Source organism: Cyclopterus lumpus, chromosome 14 (assembly GCF_009769545.1).
Source record: "Cyclopterus lumpus isolate fCycLum1 chromosome 14, fCycLum1.pri, whole genome shotgun sequence".
NCBI lineage: Eukaryota > Metazoa > Chordata > Actinopteri > Perciformes > Cyclopteridae > Cyclopterus > Cyclopterus lumpus.
Genome location: NC_046979.1, coordinates 5,123,425 through 5,151,412, shown reverse-complemented (window position 1 = coordinate 5,151,412; position 27,988 = coordinate 5,123,425). Strand labels below are relative to the sequence as shown.

At 43.5% G+C, this 27,988-nt stretch overlaps 1 protein-coding gene across 3 annotated transcripts in view; it reads left to right on the top strand.

The window, feature by feature from the left end:
- gria4b (glutamate receptor, ionotropic, AMPA 4b) overlaps positions 1–27,988 on the top strand; it is a 93,914-nt gene that overhangs the window by 41,498 nt on the left and 24,428 nt on the right. For 2 of the 3 annotated variants that reach the window (XM_034549827.1, XM_034549826.1), the window contains exons 3-10: positions 3,781–4,020; positions 9,867–10,051; positions 13,534–13,587; positions 15,251–15,409; positions 18,221–18,388; positions 18,963–19,067; positions 20,746–20,856; positions 27,307–27,513. In XM_034549827.1, the coding sequence (XP_034405718.1) occupies positions 3,781–4,020; positions 9,867–10,051; positions 13,534–13,587; positions 15,251–15,409; positions 18,221–18,388; positions 18,963–19,067; positions 20,746–20,856; positions 27,307–27,513 (1,229 nt within the window). Of the gene's footprint in view, positions 1–3,780; positions 4,021–9,866; positions 10,052–13,533; positions 13,588–15,250; positions 15,410–18,220; positions 18,389–18,962; positions 19,068–20,745; positions 20,857–21,799; positions 21,833–27,306; positions 27,514–27,988 lie in introns of those variants that run through there. The other variant, XM_034549828.1, reaches the window with a different exon arrangement.

The window sequence follows — 27,988 nt, the reverse complement described above, 5'->3', positions numbered from 1 at the left end:
CAGATGCGGTAGACCCTGGTGGAGTAAATCCGTCAGTAATTAGAGGCAAACGCAGCAGGGGGAGACAAAGTGTGAGCCACACTGTCAGGTTTTGTTCTCAGAAGGTCTCCTCACATGCATATTCATGTGCCGTTATTCATTCTGGTATTTCTGCATAATAGCAATGTAGCATCTAGAGAGAGGGTGTTTTGTTTGTTGATCTATGCGGATTCAGGGATGTGTGCGTGTGCGTGTGTGTGCGTGTGTGTGTGTGTGTGTGTGTGTGTGTGTGTGTGTGTGTGTGTGTGTGTGTCATCTGATCCCTTGAGGGGACATCAGGGAGCTGTGTGGATTTACCAACCTCTGGACTGCTTTCTTGCTTGAGTGGACGCTCTCTCTACCACGAATCCTGCGGGCTTTCGTCCCTCAATTTAGACACACGCACGTACACACACGCGCACACACACACGCACACACACGCGCGCACACACCCTTAGAGTAAATGTTCGTCACTGTGTCTTCAGAAAGCAGGTCCAAAATGTGCAGTTAAAGTCCAGCTGTTGTATATATATTTTGTTTCTCTCTCAAGCAACATATTCTCTTTTGAGATAAAAACAAAAAGTAATTCACGTGAGAAATGTATGTTTCTGTTTTGGGTTTTCATATTCATAAACATTGACATGGTTGGTGTCACACAGTTGTTTATTTAGACTTCCAACAGGGCGACATTATCATTAATTTGGAGCCCTGTGTGTGTCCGCCTGATGAATGCAAGTCCATTACGGGCGACTGTGGTTCAGTGGTGAGATGTCAATGTGTCCTTGGGCAAGGCACTTAACCCCAAAAACATTGCTCCCCAAGCTGTGCCCACGGTGTGCGGATGTTAGTTACTCCTGATGGGCAGGTGGCCCCTCCCATCAGCGTGGGAATGGGTGAATGACGTCATGTAGTGTTAAAGCACCTTGACAAGCGCTTTACAAGTACAGGTCCATTTAACAATATTCGCTCTCTTTTGAGCTCTTGTTTGGTTTCCACTTCCTCTTGAGAGAAATTTTTAGAGCGACTCAGTTTGACTATTAAACATATTTATTATAGCTGTTTTAATGTCTCCTTATCTACCAGTACGGACACGTATGTGTGGACCAAACAAACATCTGAATAAGAGGCCCGAACCACCTCAGCTGACTCCAAGTTCCCTCCTGATGTCCTTACACACCATCTTTGAGGCTGAGCCCGGCCTCATTTCGTCCGCTTGTATCCGAGACCTCGTTCTTTCGGTCACGTCCCAAAGTTCGTGACCATCGGTGAGGGATCGGATCGTGTATATATACACCGCCCACGGTAAATCGAAAGCTTCGCCTCCTGGCTCGTTTTTCCTCTTCACCAAGGCGGTCCGGTTGCGCCGCCTGTTTTACTGCTGCAGCCGCACCGATCCGCCTGTCGATCTCCCGCTCCATCTTACCCTCCCCTTCGTGAACAAGAAGCCGAGATACTTGAACTCCTTCGCTTTGGGGTAGGCACTCTTATCCCCCACATGGAGGGAGCAATCCACCGGTTTCCGGCAGGGCACAGGGGCTGATGCCCCGGACAACATGGCTCCCAGGATCACTGAGCCACTGAAACTCCTCCATCACGTTAAGGTGGCGATTTTCTTCAATACCAGTCCAAAATGCTGTCAATCAAACACATACACCATCCCGCCCACTCTGAGGCCTGGAGGCGGAAGGAGCAAAAAGACCTGTTTTATCCCTTCCATGGAAATATTACAAATCCTCTATTTTTTGAGTGTGTAGCATTTCAGGGGGATCCATTAGCACAAATTAAATATAATATTTATAACTAGCTTATCATTGGTGTATAATAACCTGGAAATAAGAATCGTGGTTCCCTTCGTCAGCTTAGAAAGAGAACTTTATATCTGACAGTTATATATAAAAGAAGTACCAGCTCGTGGACCGGCCCTCCCCGTTGGATTTAAAAGGAGATTAAATGACTCGTGGGTCTCTTACTAGTCGAGTACAATTCTTTAGACCCGTGACCATAAATAAGAAGATATTTGTTGCAACGTCTGCCCATACATGTTGTATGGGTCGTGACACAAGGAAGGAGGAGCAAGCTTCGGTGACAACAAACCTCACCGCGGTGCGGCCTCGACCGCCGTGTGTTTTTCCTGATTCTGTAGTTCCCCGGCGCCTCCTTGTACCTTAATTGTGTGCACAACAGAAGGAGCATCGCTTTCTTCTCCCGGTCGCTCTCCGGCTGTTGTCTTGTTTGTCTCAACTGAAGGAGGAAGGCACGAACTCGTTCACTTGGCCGCTCTCTCTCTGATTTTCCTCGTACCCAGAAACTGGCAGAGGATGCTCATTATCTTCCCCTCTCTGTTGTTGTTCTGCGTGCGAGTGAAGAAGTGGGCAATTACAGTGTGTCTCTTGAAGACAGCCGAACCTTTCTGTAATGGGGATCTCTCTCCTTAAGCAGGACACACTAGTGTGTGTGTTTACGAAAAATGTGAAGTTTCCATTTAATTTAAAGTCCGACCAATAAAACACAACAGATTGCAGGTTCAGTTTGATGTCGTGGAGCAGCGTTGTGTGAATGCGATGAGTTTTGCTAATGAGGAAGAGGTCCTCGAGTGTCTGCGTGTATATATATACACACATATATATATATATATATATATATATATATACACAACAGTGAGGGGAATGATTCAACGCGCCATGAGGAAATGTTGTTGCTGTTTGAATGCGGGGAAGAGAACAGCTTTTTGAGATGAATGGATCAGAGGAAACGGATGCGTTTGGTTTTGATCTCTGTTTACCACATTCAGCGTTTCCCCTTAAAAGGGTTTTAAGTGGTAATCAGTGGGATAATGGGTTTGTCTCCCAGTCCCGGTTTTGCGAGGCCTCCATTCTTTCATTGTGGTGATTTTTGCACCGCGTTTTCCCCTCCCGGCCGTCGTTTCTATCACTTGAAACGCGTGCGTTCTTTTGTCTTCTTCTTTTTTCATCTGCCCAGGTGCATTTGTCAACAACAAAAAAAAAGAAAAAGATGGCTCATCACTGCTGATCCAAAGCAAACTGGAAACAACACTTCCTGTTCTCTGGTATTAGTTTCCTGGCCTTAAGCCAGGACTGAACACGGTGAGGCTGCTAAAATCTGGAAACAGTCTTCCAGAAGATGTGAGACAGGCCTCAAATGTTTAAATCCAGGCTGAAAACGGTTCTATTTGACAACTGAAAGTATTTTATACTCTTCGCTTTTAATATAATTAATATATTATTGTTTTTATGGAATGATTTTATTTGCCTTTTTTGTAATTTCATGTAGCACTTTGAATTGCCTTGTGTATGAATTGTGCTTTATAAATAAACTTTCCTTGCCTATTTGGATCATTAAAAAAATTAAAAAATCGCATTTCTCTATGAGCCCTCGATGTGTGTGTAAAAACTATCATGGGGGAAATGATAGAATAATAATAATAATGAAAGATAAGTGAGCTGATCCACAACGTCCTTCAAGTGTCCGGATGCTTGATTTGAGCACGACAGAAAAACAATTAGATTTGTATTCACACAATAGGAATGTGAAGATATATCATAAATGTATTTTTGTTTAAAGCTGCTACGACCTGTTTTGGTTTCCAGTCCACAGACTTTTCCACTTTGGCTTCATTTGACTACTTTCATTGTTTAAATAAATGTTTCACAACCAAGTTCACAACCCCCCCCCCCCCCCCCCCCCCCCACACACTGGCTCTATACCTACTCATCTATTAATTGTCTTATTGTTCTTCCCCAGTTTGCTCCCAGTACTCCCGTGGTGTCTTCGCCATCTTCGGCCTGTACGACAAGCGCTCGGTCCACACGTTGACGTCCTTCTGCAGCGCCCTGCACATCTCCCTCATCACGCCCAGCTTCCCCACCGAAGGCGAGAGCCAGTTCACGCTGCAGCTCCGGCCGTCCATCCGGGGGGCGCTGCTGTCCCTCCTCGACCACTACGACTGGAACAAATTTGTCTTCCTGTACGACACCGACCGGGGTGAGTGACGAGCGTGGACTGCTTTTGGCCTTCGGACGCTTGTATACAAGTCACTGGCGTGCAGTGCCAGTGTGTGTGTGTGTGTGTGTGTGTGTGTGTGTGTGTGTGTTTGACTCATCTAACGAACAAACTTTTTACTGTGAACTGAGTCTTCCAAAACGTAGAACCGTAACTGACTCTTTGCATTATTTAAAGCTTACAGTGACTACAAGATGGAGGTAAAAAAGCAACCCAAGCTGTGGTACAAATAAGTAAGATGAATCGCAAGGTTTTTAGATCTTTGAATAGTTTATACAAAGTTGTACTTAAAGTTGTGTTAATAAGAACAACAAACTGGTGACTTTGACATAGCCTAAGCTTGCACATTTAACAAAACTGTTTTGCAGTATTTACACACTGGTAACTTCATGTGTTATACATTAAAATAAACCCTAACGACCCATCACCTTCCTGTTTAAAGACGATGCTTAGTTATTATACTTACCTACTTAGCCCATGCTATATACAGTATAGCAGGAGAAATTGTAAAAAAAAAACGTAGACCAAACAAAAGCTTCTGATTTGAAGGAATTCAAATGTCTGCAGCTCTCAAACACGACATTAACTTAAATATAAGTACATTGAGGTTAAAATAATTGGATTGAATTGGAAGGAATCTGTCAGCGGGCTTGGCAGCAAAACGCAGAAGTGTGGATGGATGTGTCTGTAAAAACAAATGCTTTTTTCTTAATCCACAGCATGTCTCGAGGCCACCAAGTAATCAATATGCTGTTGGAAGTGTGGTAGATATAGTGTTCCTCTCTCTCCAAGTGTCTCTGGCTCGATTCCCCTCCTGAGGACGAGGTCCCCCGTCTGTGTTTCTCCCTCTCCCTCACATACACACTCACAGGGTCAATAGGTTTGTACTCCCCCCCCCCCCCCCCCCCCCCCCGTCCCACCCCCCGTCCCACCCCGCATCACATTTCCATTACAAGACAGAATGGATATGGGCTACTGCTTGGATCACATCTCGCTCTCATACGTTTTCCAGAAGGTAGTCAGGGTGTTCATGCTTTTGAGACCGCAGTGAGTGGTTGCAGCTCCTATAGCCAATCTGCTCAGAGTGGGGAGCGTATGAGGATGGCCGCCTTGCACAACAACTCGTTCCCTGTTCCTATTTTTTTTTTTTTCTCTAATCTCAGCCCGTACACGCTTGACTGGCTAAAAAGCCTCCTGTCCTCTCAACAAAACCTATTTGTATCCGATCAAGTAGTTCTTCAAAAAGCACAACAAAAGGTTCCTACGGCTTCACGGCCATGCTGCCCACCACCGACAGACAGAGGTTGCCTCATTCGGGCATTAAAACTGATGTAAGATCAGTTATTGTGTAATGTTTTAGTCTCTCGCCTACCGATTTTGAAAGGGCCTGTATTATTCCAAACACTAAACACTTATTGTGATTTCTTCTAAGCCAATCAAATGTATAGTAGTTCATGAATTCAGAGTACTGTTGGAATATACCGTCATTCAGAACACCGAGCTGAAATCACACATTCACGCAGACAGTAGGTCCATTATTTTAACTCATTTTACACTATATATACAATATATATAATATATATATATATATATATATTATATATATTCTTCTCTTTTTTATTCTATATATATGTATATATTTACATATATGTATATATATATATATATATATATATATATATATATATATATATATATATATATATATATATATACACATAAATAGAATTCAGTAATATAGTTCAAAAATAACTAATCTCTATAAACAGATTTCTATATTTACTACATTTATTTCCTTTAGTGCTCTTTACTCATTGATGTTGCCCACCAGCTTCATAGCTCATCAGTTTGATCTCTTTTGCGGCCTGGTTTAGCTAATTTCTGCAAAAGCATTTTTCGCAATCCTAAAAGCCACAAGGCTTCTTCTTTTTTTGCAATTTTGAGGGTAGAGCAGAGGCCTTGAGATTTGTAATATTATTAGGTCTTTTTTGTACTTAGACTCTATTCATGGAGGGATAGTGTGAGCAGGACTGTACTCAGTCTCTGTCTCAAGTGGCAGACATGCATATTTAAAAAACCCTCAAATATGTCCTGAGGACTTGTGTCTTTGTTGGCGGCTATGAATGTGTCTGCACGTCAGCATCGCCCGACTGTATACCGACGGACTCGTGTTCTGTTGGCGCATGCGAGGGCTTTTCAGAAGGCTTTTTGGGTGCATGCTGCAGCACTTTGGCCTGAGGATTTTTTTTTTCACACACAGGGCCAGGCATTCATCCAGTATTGACCATAACGTAGAATCAGCTCACGCATGGCCGAGCTCAGTCAATGAGCGCCAGTCTGAATCCCTGCATCAGAGCTCCAGAGATTCAAGGGGCTGGATACTGTAGCACTGTAGTCAGTGCTGTTCCTTTTAGCTCTCCCTCATTACCATGAATACATACGCACTCTCAAACAGGAAAATATAAGAAATAAAGGGAAAAATTATGTTTTGGGAAAAAGTTAATGAAGAGGAAAAAACATGCAAGGATGGAAGAATATAAATAAAATGAGAGAAAGTACCAAAGACATCCAGAAACAAGAAGAGGAGGGGAAATACGGAGAGGAGAGGAAGGTCGCAAGGAGGAAAGGTGAGGGGAAAGGAAACAAGATGAGCGGAAGTGAAAGGATAGGAGCAGACACTATGAGGGAGGAAAGGAGAGGAGGAAGTAAGACTAGAAGGAATGGCAGAAAATAAAACAAGGAGGCAGGAAAGGAGAGGAATAAACAAGGAAGTGTGAAAGGAAATGAAACATTAATGGGATGGAGAGGAAATAAGCAGGGGGAAGTAGAAAAATAGGAGAGATGATGTAAAGGAGAAGTGCGAAAGCTAGAAAGAGGACACAAGCAGAGAGAATAGGAAATGAGAGGATATATTGAAACAAGGAGATTAAAAAAGAGCAAACTAGAGGATTGCGAAAAGGAGGTGAGGAGAGGAGCCAAAGAGGAAGTAAGGCAGGAGAGGAAAAAGCAGATTTGACTGGTAGCAGCAGTGGGTTCAGGCCATGATGAATGGCTCATCTTGAAAGCATAAACCTCTTTATGTACTCTCCGAAGAGCAAGAGGTTAAAGGAAAAGGACTGGCTCAAAGAGAAAGAAGGAAGGATGGGAGGCTCTGTTGACGGACGCGAACAATATGCATCACACCGGAAGGTAAAGACGGGACAACGGGGAGGGGAAGTTCGACATTTTTTTAAAAAAAAGAGGCCCCCGAAACACACACATGAACCCCCGGACCTTTAATCTCCTCTCTCGTCTGGTGTCCAGCTCTGCTCCAATCAGCGAGACGTGCGCTGAGTCGGCACACTCGCCCGCGGCTGTGTCTTTGACGCTGATGCTGATTGTAGGCTGGCTGCCGCTGGCCGCACAGCCTCGGGGCTACACATTTATCAGCTGGTAATCAGCCGGCTCCTCGCACGCTTTACTTGCCTCCGACTGCCACCGCTGCGGTTTTGTCTGTCCACGAGCTGTTGTGCACCACGCGGCGCGATAGGACACACGCCACAGACACTGAACGAGCAGCTCACTCCAGATTTGTATCTGGTGAGATAGCGGGTGGAACAGTGTGGATTCTGACTCCAGAACTTTACACACAGATATCCCTCGCTTCATAGTTGGATGTCTCCTTCGTGCATCATGAACTGGTGAGAATGATTGCCTGAGACATGTAGCTTTAGCCTCAGTCTTTTCTCCGCATTATGTCGTCATGTATTTAAACGCCGTCGCACACATTGCACCGTCCCTCTGCCAAACCAGCGTCCAACTGCCGACTGGCTAGCCTGCTGCTAATCTCCGACGCCATCCAACTGGTTTCCCCCGTCTCCAGCAAAGCTACTACCAGCACGCTCCGCTCCTCTGCCCCAGCTGCACTGGCTCTGTGGCTTCACCATTATCACCTGGACCATCTACCGTTGGATTACGTCACTCCCGATCTCACATCATGTGGGGTTTTGGTCTGCTGCTTTGGATTGCGCCATGTTCGACTCTCACGAGCGCATCTGTATTATTCATGTATCATCCTGTATTATTTTATTGTAAGGTGACTTGAAAGGCGCCTCCAAATAAAATGTATTATTATTAAACCAAAAGGATAGCAGCACACCAGTGCAGCGACATGTTTCACACTAACAGGGAGCCCAAACAGCTGCTCATTTGTCCCTGGAACAACTTCAGTCGATAGCAGCAAAGTAGCCGCAGCTACCACGGGGAGTCATTTTGATCCAAGCCTGTGGCATCCCGCCCTGCACAGAGTCGCTCTTTTATATTGTGTTTGTTTATCAGGCACCGCGTACGAGCTGAGAAGAAAGAAAGAGGCTTCGTATCAGATGGAGCGACCGGCTTTTGTCGGACCTTCGGTTCCCCCGTCTCTCTCTTTCTCTCCTCTCATTTCCTGTCAATAATGGTCGTAAAAAATAAAAATGTGTCCGGGCCAACAAGTCACAGAGGTGCAGTAAAGACCTCATCAAAGCGCGTTATGTTGTTTTGTAGCTGTTGACACACGCGATTCCATTTTGTCCCAGCCGGACCCCAGTTGTCATGAACCAGGTCTCACTGAGGACATTCTGATACATACATGTGTGAACATGTGTGTGTCTTGTCAACCGGCAGTCTCTCCTGGCACCAACATCCCTCTAATGGGGAGCGAGAGGCCGGGGGAGGGGATAGATCAGGTGGACAGGGAGCCTGGTTTCCAGAGCACAGGTTAATCCCCTAATTGGGAGCAAAGGGAGACAGGTTGCCAGATTGTGATTGCTACCAGGAGGGGCAGTTTAAGGGGGACATCTGTTCCTGCTGGAGAACAGCCGCCCTCACAGCTCCCCGGTTCCCTCTCTGACACTCCTCTTCTTTATACACAAACCTGACAGCGAGGGTCCTCCCACCCGTCAAGGGTCTGATGCCACATCCAGGCTTGTGGACTAACATCTAGGATCTGGTTGGAAAAAGATTTTTTTTTATTTTTAAAAAAGCTTTCGAGGAGATTTGAGATGGTAAAAGAGGTCTTGCCAAGGATGTCGTGTTAACTGGAGCCAGTTTGCGAGTCCAACCAGCGATTAGATTAGCAATCTGTTTTATCACTTCACATGGCCTAATGGGCCATATTTCATCCAGGAAGTATAAGAGCCTCAGTTTAATCAGTAAACATATCCAGGAGTTTTTTTTTTTTTTTTAACAATAGAAGAAAGATCCAGATCTGCATCAAAATGCACCCATAGGCAATGAGCATGATGTTGCATGGATCCAATGGGAGTGGGTGCCGATTCAGCTTGTCTCTTACAAAGTTCACACCAAAGCATGACGATGCTCTTCTGCTGTTGGTTTCATGCAATGCCACAGATTCATTTTGAAGAAGAGGCATTTCTTCTGCGTCGAGAAGACACACAAACGCACACATTCCCTCGACAAAAAGTATATCGAATTTTAAATGATTGCGGGGCGTAAACTCTGTAGCAAACAAACGCGCACGATACTGAGACGTTTCGTTTCAGCAAGATAACCTTCACGAGTGAACGGCACTTTTCTGATTGTCTAAGCGTAAGTACACTCGCCAGAAGTGTAACGCTAATGTCGTCGAAGGTTAACGACGAACCACATGCACGTTGACTGTTAGTTTAGTGTTTGGCATCCCACTCTTCTCCATGTAAACATGAACAAAGCAAGTGAATGAGCATACCGAGCTCATCTTTCCCGAGAATGGATGGTGACATGAATACGATCGTATGCATTGGAAGTTAAGCCGCTCCCTGTGTTTTCTTCCCTTTGATGTGACGTTTGCTTGTCTCCGGCGGCGTCAGGATACGCCATCCTGCAGGCCATCATGGAGAAGGCGGGACAAAACAACTGGCAGGTCAGCGCCATCTGCGTGGAAAACTTCAACGACGCCAACTACCGACGGCTGCTGGAGGATCTGGACCGGAGACAGGAGAAGAAGTTCGTCATCGACCTCGAGGCGGAGAGGCTGCAGAACATGCTGGAACAGGTGATGCCACCATGACCTCAGCATTGAGTTGTTGTTGTTGTTGTTGTTGTTGTTGTTGTTGTTGGCGGCCGTCTCTCTTTGTATTTCCTCTTCAAAAGAAGCTTCTTTTGTTAAAAGATGTATTTAAATCTGCCATTGCAAAAGTGGAACTAAATTGTCCTCCCAACATGGCGGCCATTCATGCCAATGAAACGTGACAGAGACTTTGCATGGTGAGAGATGATGGCAGGCGGTTAACGGTCGCTCATCTTGCCCGGTTTAGAGATTCATAACGCAAAGAATAACACTTGGCCTTGTTTCGGGTGTCCACGTTTTACAGATATCTCTTTTATAATAAAGCTCCGGGGGGGGGAAACATATTTTTTTGTTTGTTTTATGTTGTGGTACCTCAATGGGACCTCTCATGCCATATCTATATATTTTAAAACATCAATGCAGTTTAGAGTCAAACACCCTTTAAATTCTTTCCCCAACATTCTTGCTGTATTTGTGCATGCGGGATTAGTGCCGATTAATGTAATTCCTCAAAATAAAGTGGTTTGCATAATCCGCCTTTGTAGAACGAAGCATCGCCATATTTCCCAGATCTCAGCTGTTAGCTTCCCGAGTACGACATTAACTATCATGATCAAAACTATATCATAAAGCCCCAGTTAGGTATGAATCTGAGTTATCCTCCAACAATGTTTTTCAATGAATTCTAGGAAAATAATAATGATATAGAGGCCACTATTTTATTTTATTGAATTAATGATGGTGAGAAATATTTGTTTATGAGACTTTTTGTGTGTACCTAAAACCAAAAGCTTTGTTTGTTTGAGTATGTTTGTGCTAATTAGAAAGTTTCTGAACGTGAAAACAGTCTGTTTTGGATCTGCGGTGGTGTTCGTTGGCATAAGCACACTCAGAATATGATGTGTGCCTTCCTCCTCCTCCTCCTCCTCCTCCTCTTCATCCCCTCATCCCACCATCTTTCCCCGTGGCAACTGGTGTCTCTGTAATCGTTCAATTATTCAGGAAATCTCCACTCTGACATCTGTCATATCTCTAACAATTCACTTTGCAGATGTGTGTGAGTCTGTTCGCCCCACAGCAGCAGACTTCCTGCTCCATCCTTATTCGCTCAGATCTGATGAGTAGATACGAAAGTCATATTTAGAGCTTGTGGGATGATGCAGTGTTTTGTTCAGGCGGCGGTCCGAGTTACTGCCAAAGACATGAACAATAATTTTAGCCTGTATTCATCCCAACTGTCATCCTGTTCATCTTTGCATCTTGCCAAAAATTATCCTGATCCGCGACGAGGATTTGAATACATAATTGGGCCTCGTTAGCTGCTAATTAACAGCACGGTCAGTACATATCAAAGCGTATAAGCAACCAGATGTTATTTTTGAAATCTCAGAGCATGAGAGCATCTCTGAATGCAAACCCTATTTCATTTTACAGATGGGGATGTTATGTTTCTGATGGCTAATTTGCAAGTTTTACAAGCTGTATCATAAGCTGCCAAAACGATTGGCTTAAAGTTACAATTAAAGTCCAAGAAGTATTAAAAGTAACTAAATGTCACGAAAAGGTACTTTTTAAGCCCCTTTCAGGCATGCGGCTTGGTTTGTAATTTATTTATTTTATATAATCTTTATCTAACCAGGAGTGTCAGAGAGGGAGATTATTAATCTATTTTCTAAGGGTGATTTGACCACGACGAGCAGCATCAGCATGAAAACACAGTGAAAAGGAACTAAAATCAAAATAAAATGTTAAAACACGTTTGGCATCTGCTCCTAATTCTTTCATTTTGGATTTCAAAAGCAGAGTTCTCGTTTTCCAATTTTCATATACGGAGATTTGGGACAGAAAGAGCAAACGGAGTCCCGAGAACTCGGAGTACATTGTCCGACATCTGTGTGATGAAGACACATAATTAGTTTAGGAACAGACCGACAAATGTGTCAGCAATGTTTCGTGTTGCTTTCAAATGTGAATAAATGCGTCACCGAGTCACCAAGTCACCAAGTCAGATCTGTAACATTTCCAGCATGACAGAATTGTCTCAACAGAATGTCACCCCATTAGCATCGAGGTCCAACACGCCTTTTTAAAGAGCAACGCAATAAGTGTATCACTTAATTATCATCTCTTATGCACAGCATAATCTGCCTGGTAAATACACCGGTGAAAGAGACACTTTTTAAGTTGTGATTCTTCTGTCGAAAGGATGTTTCTCTCCCAGTGCAGCACGACCACAATCAGAACTAAGCGCCTCCATGCCAACAGCATGGATGAAAATATAGATATCCATAAAAAACACTTACGCCACAGTGTGTGGGCAAATGGGAATTAAACAAGAGACACGCACAACTTATCGTCTCATCATTTCACGCTTGTGAACTGTGGGACGTTGTGAGAATAAAGGCGTTCGCATCAGAATACAAGATTAAATTGATAAGAAACTGTAGAATGCGACTCGCCGTGATTTTAATAATTAAGGAATTTAATGGAAAAATAGATTACGAAGAGAGAACGCTCACCTATTTTTCCAGCTCACCGCTGCTCCCTCTCTCGCCAGATGCCAAAAATCACATGTGGTTCTTTATACCCTGTAATATGAACATTTACAGCGAAATATTCCCAGTCTGAAAAAGGGGCGGATTGGAATTTGAGGACATTAATAACCATTACAAGTATAAGAAAAACTACACACAGGACTGTGTTTGTCGAACGATTATTGTCTTTTTTTTTTATTTATCTCTTTTTAAAGACCCTTAAACGGTATTTCTACCTTCAGTTCTAATGTCAACACCAGCTTTAAAGACATTGCATCCACGTTACTAATCCACGGAATAGTTTTCAGCTGACTAATTGCAAACCGTTAGATGAATGGACCCGTTAATACAAGCAATCTTTTAATCTTGCGTATATGTGTGCAGCTGCGAGCGTTCACCAACAGCAGAGTTTCACCGACTGCTGCTCAGGTCTTGACATCAGTGAAGCTGTTGGGGAATTAATATTAGCCAAAGCTTTTCTGAGCCTCCCAGAGCTTTTTCTTTTCAATTTTTCAGTTTAATTCACGCCCTTATTAACGGGAAGTCTGGATGTCCAGTGGGATTTACCAGCAGATGTCAGCTTTTCAAAATCAATTTTTTTTTATTACCGAGGTGCAGCTCTGTGGTTGAGCTTGTGTGTGTGTGTGTGTGTGTGTGTGTTTGTGTTTGTGTGTATGTGTTCGAGAGTCAAGAAGCATTGTCATGTCTCCGAAGGCGTGAAGTGTTTACTTCCTCAGTGAGATGCTGACGTGACCGCCCGTTCATTTGTTTAGACGTCCCGTCTTCTATGTATTAAACCTTGATGATCCCACTGTGTCGAGACACACACACACACACACACACGCCTGTCACATGCATGATTTAATGTAATTATCGTGTGCTATGCTGTAATCCAGTCAGATTAACGCTGAGCTCTGCTCTGCCTCCTCACAGATCGTCAGTGTCGGGAAACATGTCAAAGGCTACCATTACATCATGGCCAACCTGGTGAGAGGATACGACTTCTGATGGTTTACTTGTTTGTTTCTTCTAATAATATCTTTATCTTTATCACCTGAGTCCATTTATCGAAAACAGTGTTGTGGACTTTATCTTCATGGAAGCAGACGCTAAAGCAGATAACAGACACGTGTTAGCAGGGTTCACTGATACTGGACCAAAGTGGCTGACCAACCAACACCTAATTATGTGATTTAGCTACTAAATACTTTTAAGTTAGGTGACACGATATGAGGAGTGTTAAAAAGACCCCGTAAGGAGGAGGCGGGGTGGAGGGTTCGCTCACACGAGACATGGACCCAGGAGACACGTGTTCATGTCTCAGCAAAAGTCAACGTTGACATAGTTTTAATTTGGTTATGTAACTTGTGTTGCGTACATCACACTCCTACTTATTTTATCCCAAACCATGATCTTTTCCTTAACATAACCAAGTAGTTCTGTCGCCTAATCAAGTTTCAAGGTTTTATTTGCCTTTTGTGCCTAAACCAAGAGTCCAGACACATCGGAAATATTGTAGCAGGGTCAACAGTTTAGAAATAACACTATAATAAGAAAGAAAAAATACAACATATAAAAGAAAACACTATGCAGAAGGTGGTAATATGTACAAGAACAAGAAAGGTGCTAATATGTATTGATATAGTTTTAGGTAATAATATGTCACATATTGCACATAAGTGTATAGGTAGTGTTGGGTTATTACACATAGTTCAATAGTTTTGTTTTGCCATCAGTCTGACTGTGGCAGGGAAAAAAGAATCCTAGCTAAGTCTTATTTTGAAAAGGCAGCGTCGGCATGTAACGAGCAGGAAGTTGACTCGCGCAGTACTGCCGCTAGAGGTTGTGTAGAGCGCCACAGTTTGAAGGGCCACTCACCGAGCCGCGGTATTAGGCGCCTTCAACAACCCACATCTTCATTCGTTGTTAAATTTCGTGCTAAAAATCAGCCCGAAGCAAAAGCTATAGGCGTTAGCAGATATACATCTTCTAAAGTTACGGTACTTTTGGAAAAGAAAATTCCCCTCCTTTGATTTACTGTCCCTTCACTGCAGCTCAGCAGGAACACATTGCCCAGGGAAACACAACAAAAAGCAAATTCTGCACAAAAAGACTCAAATGATGGAAGTTGTTTGCTGAAGCCTCATATTATTTTTTGCTCCAATGCATTTAAAAAAAAAAAAAAAAAATAAGGACTGGGGATTTTATCCCCCACCTCTATTGATAATCCCGTTACGAATTCTCTCATTGTACATCTGGGCATGTGGGTATTGTATAAAGGCAGACTGGGAAAGAAATGTGCACATATCCTTTAATACTTAAGTGTTAAAGGATATGTGCACATTTCTTTCCCAGTTAATAATTCCATCGTTAGCCTCCAATTCCTAACGATGGAAAATGAGACTGCTGTAATGTTCAGCTCCCTCTGACAGCCTCCAAGGATCATGATATGGAGTATGATGGTCCCAGATCAGTTGGATCAAATTGTTTTACGTGCTCTTATTTCCCTCACTTACACATACATTTAGTTTAGTGGTACTTTCAATGCCTACTACAGCTGCCAAAAAGAGTATCTTTTAATGTAATTGACTTCATTCTTTTTCGCCGTCACTGGATTCAGTCTGCTCTTTCCCCCTCGTTGCCCCTGAAGGGTTTTAAGGACATCAACCTGGAGCGCTTCATGCACGGCGGAGCCAACGTGACCGGCTTCCAGCTGGTCGACTTCAGCAACCCCATGGTCATCAAGCTGATGCAACGCTGGAATAAGCTGGATCAGAGGGAGTACCCGGGGTCGGACGCCCCACCCAAGGTACGTCGATGAAATCGGGTCAGCAATGCAACATCTTCGTGTGATTTTGGTTTCTGCAGCTGCGAGCTTGGGACTCTTCTGAGAGGTCTTTGGTGGTGGATTCAGAAACGTCAACTTCACGACACACTTAAAACATCAACGATATTACTCATGGTACACAAAAATATGATGAGTGTTGCAAGAGGCTGGAAAAAAATAACAAACAGTTTCCAGCGGACACAAAAAGTGATGCACAGGCTGGAGGGGGGGGGGGGGGGGGGGGGTTATTTTGGGCTTATTTAAACGTCGTGATCCCAGGATTCCTAATTATATTGCAGATCTGCTTTTTAACCTTGCGTTATCCTTTTTGTAAAAAACATGGCAACAATAAGCAATTCCCAGCTGCGTAAATGCACTTTTTAGTGCAAGAGGTTTCCTTCTGTCGCTTGTGTTGTGTGTCGCTCTCGGGGAGGGGGGGAGGGGGGGGGGGGGCCTCCGTATCTCTTGCATCATAAGACGTCGGTGTTCAGAAGTCGACTCTCAAATCCCGTTTGTGAGCTTTCAGATCAATTTTAAAATCTCTGCAATAGGATTTTGAGACTAGTGAAATGAGCTGAAACCAGCGGCTTGCGGGAGGCTGGGAAATGCATCCAGAAGTGATGGCACGTGTGTGTTCGAAGAATAGCGGGCGGTCATGTAAAATAACATGCTATTTGTAGTCAACGGGGCTTAAGAATGCAAAGCCACGGCCCCTTCGAGGGTTCCTCCGGGGTGACTGGAGTTGTTGCAACGGCGGGAGAAAAAAAATAAATAAGCAGATGCAGCAAAGAAAGTAAATAATATTTCAAGATAAAAAGGGTATGAATATATAGCAGCAGCGTGTTTGCAAGGTGTGCAGACTAAACTAATGAATACAAATGATGATAACAAAACACATTCGTGAGCGTGTGCGAACAAGGAAAATGCATCATCATCATCATCATCATCGTCGTAGTCGTCGTCGTCGTCGTCATCGTCAGCAGCAATCTGCTCCGCTTTGTCCACCGCTGTCATCTGCAGAGAGACGTGACAGACTGACCCACTTTGGATCCTTTGTGTGTCTGATGGATCGAGGGTTGTGGTTCAAATTAAAAGTTTATACCACCGGCAATATCACGTGTGTGTGTGTGTGTGTGTGTGTGTGTGTGTGTGTGTGTGTGTGTTTTTATCCCCACTGCATTTCTTGATGAATTGCTCTCTCTCTCCTGAACATCCACTCAGACTAAATTACTCTGCGCCCTATTACGTTTCTCTGCACGGCCCGAGCCACAGTCTTCTTTTTAATAACTATGTTAACACTACCGGTGAGTTTGGGCCTTTCCGCCGGCACGTTTACTCACTTTGCAAAGACAAATGGTGTCTTGTTTGTTAAGGTAACTAATGAGCCCTTCCTTTGTTGTACTGTATGAGAGAAGCTTTGGGGGACTTCATTTACACTTGGTATCAACATGTCGTAACATCTGTATATGCACTTCTGAATAAGATCTTTTCGTACACCTGGTATTAATATGCTTTTTTTTGTGTCTTGAACTTATTTCACGTAATATTTGTGGTGTACAGAGAGGAGTTTGAATAAAGTCTGTTGCATTTGATTGGACCGTTTAGTTTGACATTAGACTTCAGCCACATTCTTTTTGGAAATGAAGACATTTTTTTTTTGTTCTCTGAAATCTCTTCTCATCTCTTCAGATTGCGAGTTGCCCAAAATGTCATTTGATAGGGGGATGTTCTGCTAACGCCCCGGGGTGCAGGATGAGTCATCGAACATTTGAAGCCATTTTACAGGAAGAGAAAAAGACAAGGAATTGCAGATTTTTTTTTTTTTGGCATAGAAAACGAGATGAATTAACAATACACACAGGATTAAAACTAGAAAAATATATTTTATTTCACTGGGTATTTAAGTCAGAATTAATCAACTCCCTCGTGTTTTTTACTCTAATAGCAGTGAAGATGTTCTTCACTCTCAGGGATTTTTTTTTTTTTTCCGGCACCTCGGTTGTTTGTGTTACTTGGGGCAGCTTGTCAAAGAGTAGCAGGGAGATGGAGTGCAGCAGTCTCTGTAGAGAGCCATAATGTCACAGTGAGCAGTAGGATCCTCCCTTCCCCCCCCGGCCGGAGGCAAAGTTAATGAACTCCTGCTAGCCGGGATAATTAATGCCAGACTGCTACCCGGCTGGACTAAACATTCACCTTCTCCCTCTCCTTTTCCTTCCGCTCACTCTCCATCTTCTTGCCATTCGCTGAATTAATTTTCTGCCACGCCGGAGGTGAGTTTTAGGGAAATGTATGGCCTTCCCGGACGGAGAGAGTGATTCTTGCTGATGCAAATAATAAGTCAAAGACGGATTAGCTTGAAATTGGGAGGCTTTCACTGTGGGGAATATGCTCCCTCCCTTCTCTTAAAGTAAAAAAAAAAAGGCTGCCTTCTTACAACATACTGCTCGGCCCTGCAGAAACTCAGCGTGCTCTCAGAGGCAGAGGAGATCTGACCAGCAAAAATTGCAGGACGTTTTGCCCGTCCAGCTAAATCAGCATTTAATTGTCCGCAACACTATTGTTAGTGCGTGTCCCTCGGCACCGTATGTACCCAAAACAGACAGAGGAGAAGGTTGGCCTGCGGGGTTGTAATTTACAAAGCACACAGGTGCATCCATACCAGGCTCATATCTCAATCTAATAGGCCAGAGTTGAACCATAATTCCTACTTGCATGTGTGTGTTTATGTGATGTTACGTTGCTTCAGAAAGCTGCACCGTAAAGCCCCCGTGACCACGTCCTCTTGTCTCCCAGTACACCTCAGCGCTGACGTACGACGGGGTGATGGTGATGGCCGAGGCCTTCAGGAACCTGCGCAGGCAGAAGGTAGACATTTCCAGACGGGGGAACGCCGGCGACTGCCTGGCCAACCCCGCTGCCCCGTGGAACCAAGGCATCGACATGGAGCGTACTCTCAAACAGGTGAGAGACGGTACGGATGAGAGGTATCACACGTTGATCTAAAACTGAGACTCAACTTTACTTCCTTTTGCTTTGCTATCCAAAAAAACGTTTGTTCTCCGACGCCGCAGTACCAAAACAAACATGGACAGGAACACCTTTTTCTTGATCAAGGAATAGTTATAGCGTGTAACGCCCCCTAAAACAACAAATTTGTCCTTTCTAACTCTCCGTTTGAGAGCAGCTTAAATAAACGACATGTAGCAGCGGGTTCAATCTTCTATCTGTCTACACAGGGATGCGTTCAAGGACAGTAATAACGGTGCGTGTCCACAGGATCAGTGATGACCATGCTGCCGCATTGGTTTGAATGGGGGTATATCTGTTCCACTCCTTTTATATGTCTACGGTGGAAATAGTCTTTCTGGTTTTCCGTTTACTCGTATTGATTTGCTTCTTTTTTTGTCACCGTAAACCACCCTGATAATAGCTGCTCTATTACAAACTTTCTTTTGGTAAATAAACTTTCCTCCATCCTTTCTGTGGCGAAAAAAACAATCATAATATTTGCTGCTGTTCATATCTTTGTGTGCAGGTCCGACTGCAGGGATTAACAGGTAATGTCCAGTTTGACCACTATGGCCGCAGGGTGAACTACACGATGGACGTGTTTGAGCTGAAGAATAATGGACCCAGACGGGTAAAACATCACACCACACTGCTCACGGTTGTGTCTTTGATGTATAATTTGTTCCAAGTCAAGTCAGGAGTACTGTATATTTCAGCATGAACGTTATTTCCCCTCCTGTCATGTGAAGGATCTCACGGCCGGGACGACGCAGAATGTAGTGTGGCACTTTCTATTATCATAAGTGCGTTGTTAAAAAAAAAAGATTCAGCCTCGGCCCGGCGTCTCTACTTCTGGTGTGTGTGAGGATGGATGTCTGTTGAAGAAATTCAGGGGAAAATGGGAAGAGAGAGAGAGGGAGAGAGAGAGAGCACTTGTGAGAGTGATGGCGAGAGGATGAAATGAAATAGAGAGCAATCAAGGTAGAGGCAGGGGAGGAGGGTGAGGGGGGGGGGGGGGGCTGAGGGGAGTTCCCATCAATCAAAAGCTGCTTTGGCCTGTCTTCCTGTGCACAACGAGGGTCCTGTCAGGACACGGTGTGTGTGTGTGTGTGTGTGTGTGTGTGTGTGTGTGTGTGTGTGTGTGTGTGTGTGTCATGGCCTCTCTGCTATATTTTTGTCATGTTCTTCAATCATCCCAATGTCCCAACACACAAGAGGTGTCAGCCAATCACAGGTCTCCGTTCCCTCCGGCTGCTCACCAGTCCAACCAGCAGCCGGCTGCTCTGCTCAACGTCTCCGATCTCTCTGACTTATTGCTGCTTATTGTTGCCGTCCAACGCTCTTTGTTTATTACGTTAACGATACATCACTTTGACACAGTATTGTTTTTTTTGCAGATATTGGCTGTTTGTTAAAAATCCCATATGGGCAAAACCAGCGCCATTTTATATCACATAGCTCCTCTGGATGGACACAGGGTGCTGATGTTGGGACCGCAGCATATCATGTCTGTCAGTTCCACTCGGTCACTTTGACCCTGAAGGGGTTCTGGGAGACGACAGTGATGTCAGCTGAACATGAAATAGCTTTTGACAAAAACAAACAACAAAAAATGAAAAAGCAGCACAACGTTGAGCTTGAAATTGGAATCTTGCATGAGGGAGCTTCAGCTGAGGCCGGGCAATAATTCAGCATCATCGCTTATTGTCTCGAACCTCAGCATGATGAATAAATGTTTAGAAATAACAACAACAACAACAACAACAAAAAACGAGCGTGAAAAGTAATGTTTGGATTTTGAAAAAAAATAATCTACTTACTTGCTGCATCCAACCATTGAACCATAAGGTTTAAAGATCTACAACATGATCGTACTTGGACTCAAGTCGCTCTTTAAGTTGCGCCCACAGTGACTTGAGGAGTACTTGTTATTCTAGACCGACGTGTTAAATTGCAGTTGATTATAAACGGACATTAGTTGGAGACCCAGTGTAATTATACAATACCCTTGAACACTAACTGTTATTGAAAAAAAATTGGTTACGGTTATTCCATGCATAATAATGTTAGCAATATATTCCTGTTACCCTGATTACTGTTATATATACACGTCTATATTCATATTGGGGAAAAATACAGTTATATACTTTTTAAAAAAGGCTTTCTTTGTGATTTTCCTTCACATTGCAATAGCCTGATTAAAGTGATAATTTACCACCACATTTACCATAATAGACTTGCAACTTGACTTACACACACACACACACACACACACACACACACGATCTCACACTCTGTTTTCCCTGCAGATCGGCTACTGGACCGATGCAGACAAACTGGTGCTGATCCAGGACTCTCCTCTGCTTCCAAATGACACCTCCGGCATGGAGAACCGCACTGTGGTCGTTACTACCATCATGGTAAGAGACCGACACACACACACACACACACACACACACACACACACACATTCGCAGGGTCAGTGGCTACACGTCATACATCCTACCCCCCCCACACCTGTGGTCAGCTGCACTGTGATCTTTTTAAGTATTACTCCAGAACTCTTAGTATTTGCACTTTAACACCGTTAACCGCTATTCTTTATGAACAGAGAATATAATATAAGGGGGCTGTGGGGCACTCAACATTTTTGATTGTGAAAAATTCATCACAAAACGGTTATAAATACCAAGTATCCACTAACCGTCGCTCCAATAGACCAGAAAACAGGAGCGGCAACAAGACGGTGTGGTGTGAAACAAGATCACCTCAACTCAAAGGTCCCCCTTCTGTAGCCAACATCACACACACAACTCCTTGACGGTCACATTGATTATTACCCTCGGATGAATAGTAAAAATATCCAAATGTGAACCCGATGGAAATTGTGGATGCTGGAAAATTGGACGCTTTTTTTTTTTTTTTTTTTTTACATGAAGGACCTTATGTTGTGTCCTGTGACTGACTACAAGTCATGCTTTGGTACAACATTATCAGTAAAGAGACTCTCCGAACTTCAACAAACCGTCACACAACTCCAGAATCAGCTCCCGTCACTTACATTCTCTTTGCATCGCACCAGTAAACTATCTCCAAAGGTCGCCGTTGCACAGATGAAAGAGTTCATGAAAAAAAGATTGACATGCTGCGACAAAATCTAAGTATTTGACCTCACGATAGAAATCGATGGCCTTTGCATGCGGCATGTCAACACTTCTGTCGCAGTGTAGCAGCGACTCTGACGTGGCTCGACTGGCGTTACAGCAGCCGGCTTGCGAGCGCACATGTAGCAAGCTGGGTGGAGGAGGGAAGGAGGTGGGAATGGAGAGTCACAGCTCAGCACAAATCCCTCCCTCTTTTCAGCCCCTGATGAGGAACCCCATTTTAAGAAACTGAGGCCCAGTTGGACGCAAGCAGGATATGAAAGCCCTTAATGGCAGAGGGATGGACACACAACAACCCCAGCCAAAATGAAGGCCTAAAGACTCTGGGGCGAGAGGAGAGACACGGTGACTTTGTTAATGGACGCCCTGTTCGTAAAAAAAAAAAGAAAAAAGAAATGGAGCCACTCAGAGCTGTAATGGAGCTGCCCCTCGAGAGGAAAATGAAATGCAAATGGAGGCAAAAAAAAGGACGGTGCTTGTGGATGGACACCCATTGAGGCTAAAATGGGTCCCGAACAGCACAGTGTCTGTTTACTAGCATTAACAAGCTCCCCTGCTACACCTGTTTGTGTGTGTTAGATTCATACGTTGTCATGCCCGGTGTGTTTTTTGTGTGTGTGTGTGTGTGTGTGTGTGTGTGTGGCCAATCGCAGCTTAAACCCTCCATCCTGATTTTGAATTTGTAATTGTTGCAAAGATCTATGGACCCTGAACTAGAAAGTGAGGCGGCGGCAGCAGAATGTGAATATGTTTCATGTCTAACTGAGTTCCTTGTCTGCTCTAAATCTGTCACTTCCTCCCCCGTCTACCTGCTCCAGCGTACAGTACGTTACACACTCAGAGGGCTTCCTGTACGCTTTAAAACAGCTTTAGAAAGACTAATGCTCTCATAATCCCCCCCCCCCCCCCCAGTTCATATCCATCACGCTTTTTTTTTTTCACGCAGCATGATATTATGGCTACATCACGACGCCTTTCTCTCACTGCCGCGTTTTAATGTTTGTGACAGTTTAATGTTTGTTTAAAGTTAACGACGTGTCCCGGTGTTACGTAAGCGAGGCTGCCTCTGTGTCTTTAGGAACTTTGTGAGGAGCGGTTATAAAAGAGCAGTTCAATCTCGTTTGTCTTCGAGCGGAGGCTGGTCAACCCTCGGGCCTCAGCGTGTGTTCACAGCCCGGACCTGTCTTGGTCCTGCGTGCACAGCCGGGGGGAAAAATCGGCATCCATTTTGTTATGTGACAGTAGACTTAATGGCAAAAATAGTGCAGAAAGTGAACACACCATTTCCTGGCGCTTGATCTTAAACTTCATGTTTAATTTCCATTTCAGCTATGTGTTGTAGCCCCTTTATCTGCCATATGCCGGACGTTGTTGTGGTTGTTGTTGTAGTGGTTGTTGTTGTTGTTGTAGTCACCCACACTAGAGTTCTGCACAGGCCGACAGCCCCAAGGCCCGAACCACCTGTTTGTGATCATTTGAGACCCAAACTTTATTTTATTTTGAACTCTATTTTCACCCCAAAGACAAAGACGATGACACAGTTAAAGAACAGCCCCTTTCCCCTGAGCTTTTCAACAGGCCACAGTTCAAAAGGGGCCAATAGTCACATAATGGCTACTGATATTATGGCCCAGCCATTTTGTATTTTTAACCTTATGGCTCGTTTTTTTTTTTTTGGAGTGGGGGCAAAAGCCGTTTCAGAACCCAACATTTGTCAGCAAATTTTTTTTTTAATCGGGGCGTCCTCGTTTACTTTGAAATAAATAGAATCTGCAACCACCTCGAGATCTTCTTTTGTCCGGTGGTATTTTATTAGTGGTGTACATATCTGTTATTTGTCTTCATGCACATCGACGATGACTCGTCATCTTCCTGGAGAGGCGGGTGCGTGTGCAGCGAAGCTCCCTCAGACGAGGACGACGTTTGACTGTCGTTGTGTTGGCAGGACGAGGCTGGAAGCGTTGGTGTCTTTGTGTGTCTTTGGCTTCGCACTCGAGCACACCGTCGATCTATCAGAGGGCACACGTTTATGTTTCTGCTAGCCTTTGTTCAAAGAACAATGTTTCGGGGGTTTTCTGGATATTTGTGTATCGCAAATCCCTCTTTAAGGTGCAACTACATAGAAAACTTAATAATAATCTAGTCGTCTTATTTATTTAGTCGTGTACTCAATATTTCCCAAACATAAATCTTCGCTAAAACATTATGATGTACAACACTTGCACACACACACACACACACACACACAGAGGAGTAGCGTACGTAATCTTTACGTAGCAAATAGTTGTTTGTTGCACTAATAAAAATCGAAGTAGATGGACCTTTTGAAGTTGAGACAATCGATTTACAAAACGTCTGATTTTTAGTCTTACAAAAATGATTAAGAAAGAGAGGTGCGGGGTTAAATTACAACAACAAAAAAAGTCATTCATGTTTGTGTTTGTTTGTTTGTGGGATCATGTAAAATGAGAGAAGATTAGATGGTAATAATGAAGTGATTTATAAAATTATGTTTTTTTGTTTTTTTTACACATGCTTTAATTTTCCATTTCACTTGTGTGTATTCTTATCGTTGCAAGTACAAACAGTGAGTACTGCAAGTGTACACGTTGTATATGAGGTTGAGGCTATATCAGCATTCATTAACGCACCACGGGGATCTGAAGCCCTCGACAAGGACGTAATGTTGCCCTGCAGCAGACGGTCCGGTGCACTTAATGCAAAAGCAAAAAACAGCACAGTGGACATTTACAACTATTTTTATATTTGGTATTTGTGCTTTAAAGCGTGAGCCCTCTTTTGCTTGTCATGCAACCGCATTAAATAAATCATATAAATATTATTATTAGTGCCTGCGAGTGGCTACTAATGACTGGGACTCGGCGTGAGGCATTTACTGAGATGCATTAATGTGTTTTTTTGCTTCCCAAAATGTGGATTTTTGTGCTCAAGTAATTGTAACATATGGAAAATCATGTTGCCGCTTTTCACTTCTCATATCCCAACTGAGTTTGCAACAGATCTAAAAAACCAAACGGGCAGATTTTTAGGCAGCACAGTCAAACAACTCTGACGTGGGTAAATAAAACGTGTGTGTGCGTGTGTGTATGGCTTTGTGACAGGAAGTGGTCCTTATGATGTGCGTACATGTGCTTTTAATGGCATGTTTAATTAGTCTCATTCGGTGGTGTGGTTGGTAGCCGGTCAGACCTCTGAAGCGCGGCTCTCTCTTGTCATGCCAGAAACACTGACTGCATCCTTTATGTGTGCCACTCCCTCTGCTCCTCCGGCTGCCAGCACTGTCATACACCCTGCTATCATAAATCACATTGTGTATTAGTGCTGTGCCCCCCCCCCCCCCCCCCCCCCCCCCCCCCCCCCCCCCCTCCGTTTGATATACATCCAAAACATCCGCGACTTGTAAACAGTCTTCATAATTAAAGTGGTCGAGCTTCATTAAAAGCGTATCATGAAGTGTGAGTTGTCAGCAGAGGAAAACATGCTGTTGCTTCACATGAAGTGGCGCTCGGAGGACAGTAAAAGCCACCGTATGTGGAAGTTTTATTCTGATGTTTTTTTTATTAATTACAGGGAAAATGATTGCAGTCTTTATTGTGTTCCAACTCTTTATCATTTTTTTGTTTTTAACCTAATTGGATTGATGGATTGCTGCCCGCCACAGTGTCTGTTTTGATTGTACTTTTCATACACTGTCGGAGCGGAGATTGAGGTGTAGTTTAATCTGGAGGCAAAAAACTTGCGTTATTTCGATCAGAAAGTTCGTCAACGATTGGCAATTTTTGAAAATCGCGCCATGAGCCTCTGCAATCAGATGTGTCACGCTGCGCGTGTCGATAGTCGATGTCCACGCAGCGGCTGGAGGGTTTGTTACCTCGATGAGGAGTCGACGCCTCCTCATCCAACGGCTGCTCTCCCGAGTTCCATTAACCTAAAAAAAAAAAAAAAAAAAAGCTGAGTTCATACTATTTTTTTGTTATGTAGATGCATTTTAGTTGAATAATTGCTGTTCGCGCCGACCACGTTTCCACAATAAAGCCGCCCTGCTTTATAGGCTATAGAGGCAGTAGGAAATGTTGCGTTTGCAGTAGCGGTAACTTAATGAAACAACCCTAATACGCTTTTAGCAGAGTGAAAATAAACAGTGAGGCTGACGCCAATTAGATAAAAAGAAATACAACTGGAGATGCTGATTTACATGCATGCGAGTCTCTTGTGGGTGAATATGATGTTTGAATCTGGTGCAGACGGCCTCAGACCCTCAGGGACCCCAAAGGCTCCAGGTTAGCTAGAAAAAACACACCTTTTGCTGCAGAATGTCAACATTTCTGAACCCCAAAAACAGGTTTCATAATTGCGTTTCATATCAGTGGCGCTTGCAGAAACGCGCAGTGTCACGTGGTTGGTTTAGACAAAACCGCAAAACTTATAAAAAAAAAGATCATGGCACTGAAATAATAATGTGACAGCATGAATAGTGTAAAATAAATAACAACCACCCTTTCTTAGCGGATTTTCTTAAGTCGTGTTACGTAAAAAAAGCATAACTACGTTACGTAATGGACATAAAGTTAACATTTGCTGTACTTTTGGTTTCTTTGACCCATCCATCAAACCTCCTGACTTACCTTTGACTTTCTCTGTTGTCATACTTGTTATTATACTACTTAACTTTCAATAAAGCTCGGTTTACTTCGTCACCTGCTCTGCGCGTCGCTCTTTGTACGTCAGTTGCTGCAAAAACTTCGACATTCAATTCCACGGTTTGCAGAAACGTACAATGCCAGATAATTAATTTAAATACCTGGAAATATGTTCCCCTGAAGAAGAATATGAAGCAAAAAGGGTCTTGAGCTAGGTCCTTACCTGTTTTGTCCAAGTGTGTGTAAAAAATGTCCAAATCTAGATTTAAAACATTCATTTTTGAAGGAATATATTCCTAAATACATTTCACATTTGATCATAATTACCACAAACTATCTCAAACACAGCAGGATAGCTCTTCAAGATCAGAGGATCACAGATTTGTTAAAGGTTCACCTTTGTATGAAAATTTTGGAATAACCGAAACAAATATTTTTTTGTTTTTTTTAGTCGCGCGGGAATGTTGATCACGTGGACTCGATTTGGTTGAAAAAAAAAAAAAAAAAGCGCTAAAATCCAACATCGCAACAGTAACTTTAGTTAAGCTGCATCATATGATCCCAAACGCTGTTTTTTTTTTTTTTTTTCAAAAGCATCTTAAATGGTGCAGCTTTCAAAAATGTCAAAACTATTTTATTCCAGAGACGGAAATAAATGTCGTGAACTGAAACTGAAGTTAGAAAATAACACAGAATTAGAGTTTCTCCCCACATTTGAAGCCTGCATTATTTAACATCCATGTTCGCGAGCCATAAATATTGTCCTGCTGCATTTTCGATGTTCCTGGAGGTGTCACTGCCACCGAAAACCATCAGCGACAACGCATCACTGCGTGCTTCTGCGTAAATTGCAAAACAAACCTCCACCCAGTGCCTTTTTTAAAACCTCAACCCTGGTTGGCATTAAACAAGCTTTTGCTCCTGCTTTTTTTTTCCATTCTGTTGTCTGTTGGCGTGGCAACCGACCGCGTCGGTGCGAGCCCTCATTGTCCGCGTGTCTGTCCGTCTGACGGTTTGGTTCCCTGGTTATGGTCCCTTTGTGTAGGAGGGTCCCTATGTGATGCTCAAGAAGAACTGGGAGATGTACGAGGGCAACGACCAGTACGAGGGATACTGCGTGGACCTGGCCTCGGAGATCGCCAAACACATCGGCATCAAGTACAAAATCTCCATCGTTCCCGATGGAAAGTACGGCGCCAGGGACCCAGAGACGAAGATCTGGAACGGCATGGTCGGGGAGCTGGTGTACGGGGTAGGAGCTTTTGTTTGTTTGTACTCTTTGGCTGACGGGAAAGGGATTCTTCTCCACGTCTCCCTAAAGCGATGTTTTGAACAGGGGTGACTCATCTCATTCATATTTTAACTTGTCAGTAAGATTCAGGGTGGTATTTATAGACGACATCGGGTCTCCTTCTCACCGTTCCAGGGATAATCGATAAACGTGTGCGGCGTCTGGCGTCTTTTGACGGAAGAAAATCGGTTCCCGAGGCTGAAAATTTGTCATAAAAGTCAAATTAATTCATTTGAAACTGTAAGCAGAGGCTTTCATGAAAAGCAAAGATATATTTAACGGAACAATCTGTTCATTTGTTATTCCAATGACCTTTTTATAAAAATAATAAAACCATAATGACATGACTTAATGCATTTATGCGCTTTTAAATGTCAATATTGAAGCAACGTATCTTACCTTCTCAAATAATATCCAGTATTAAAGTTATGGCTAG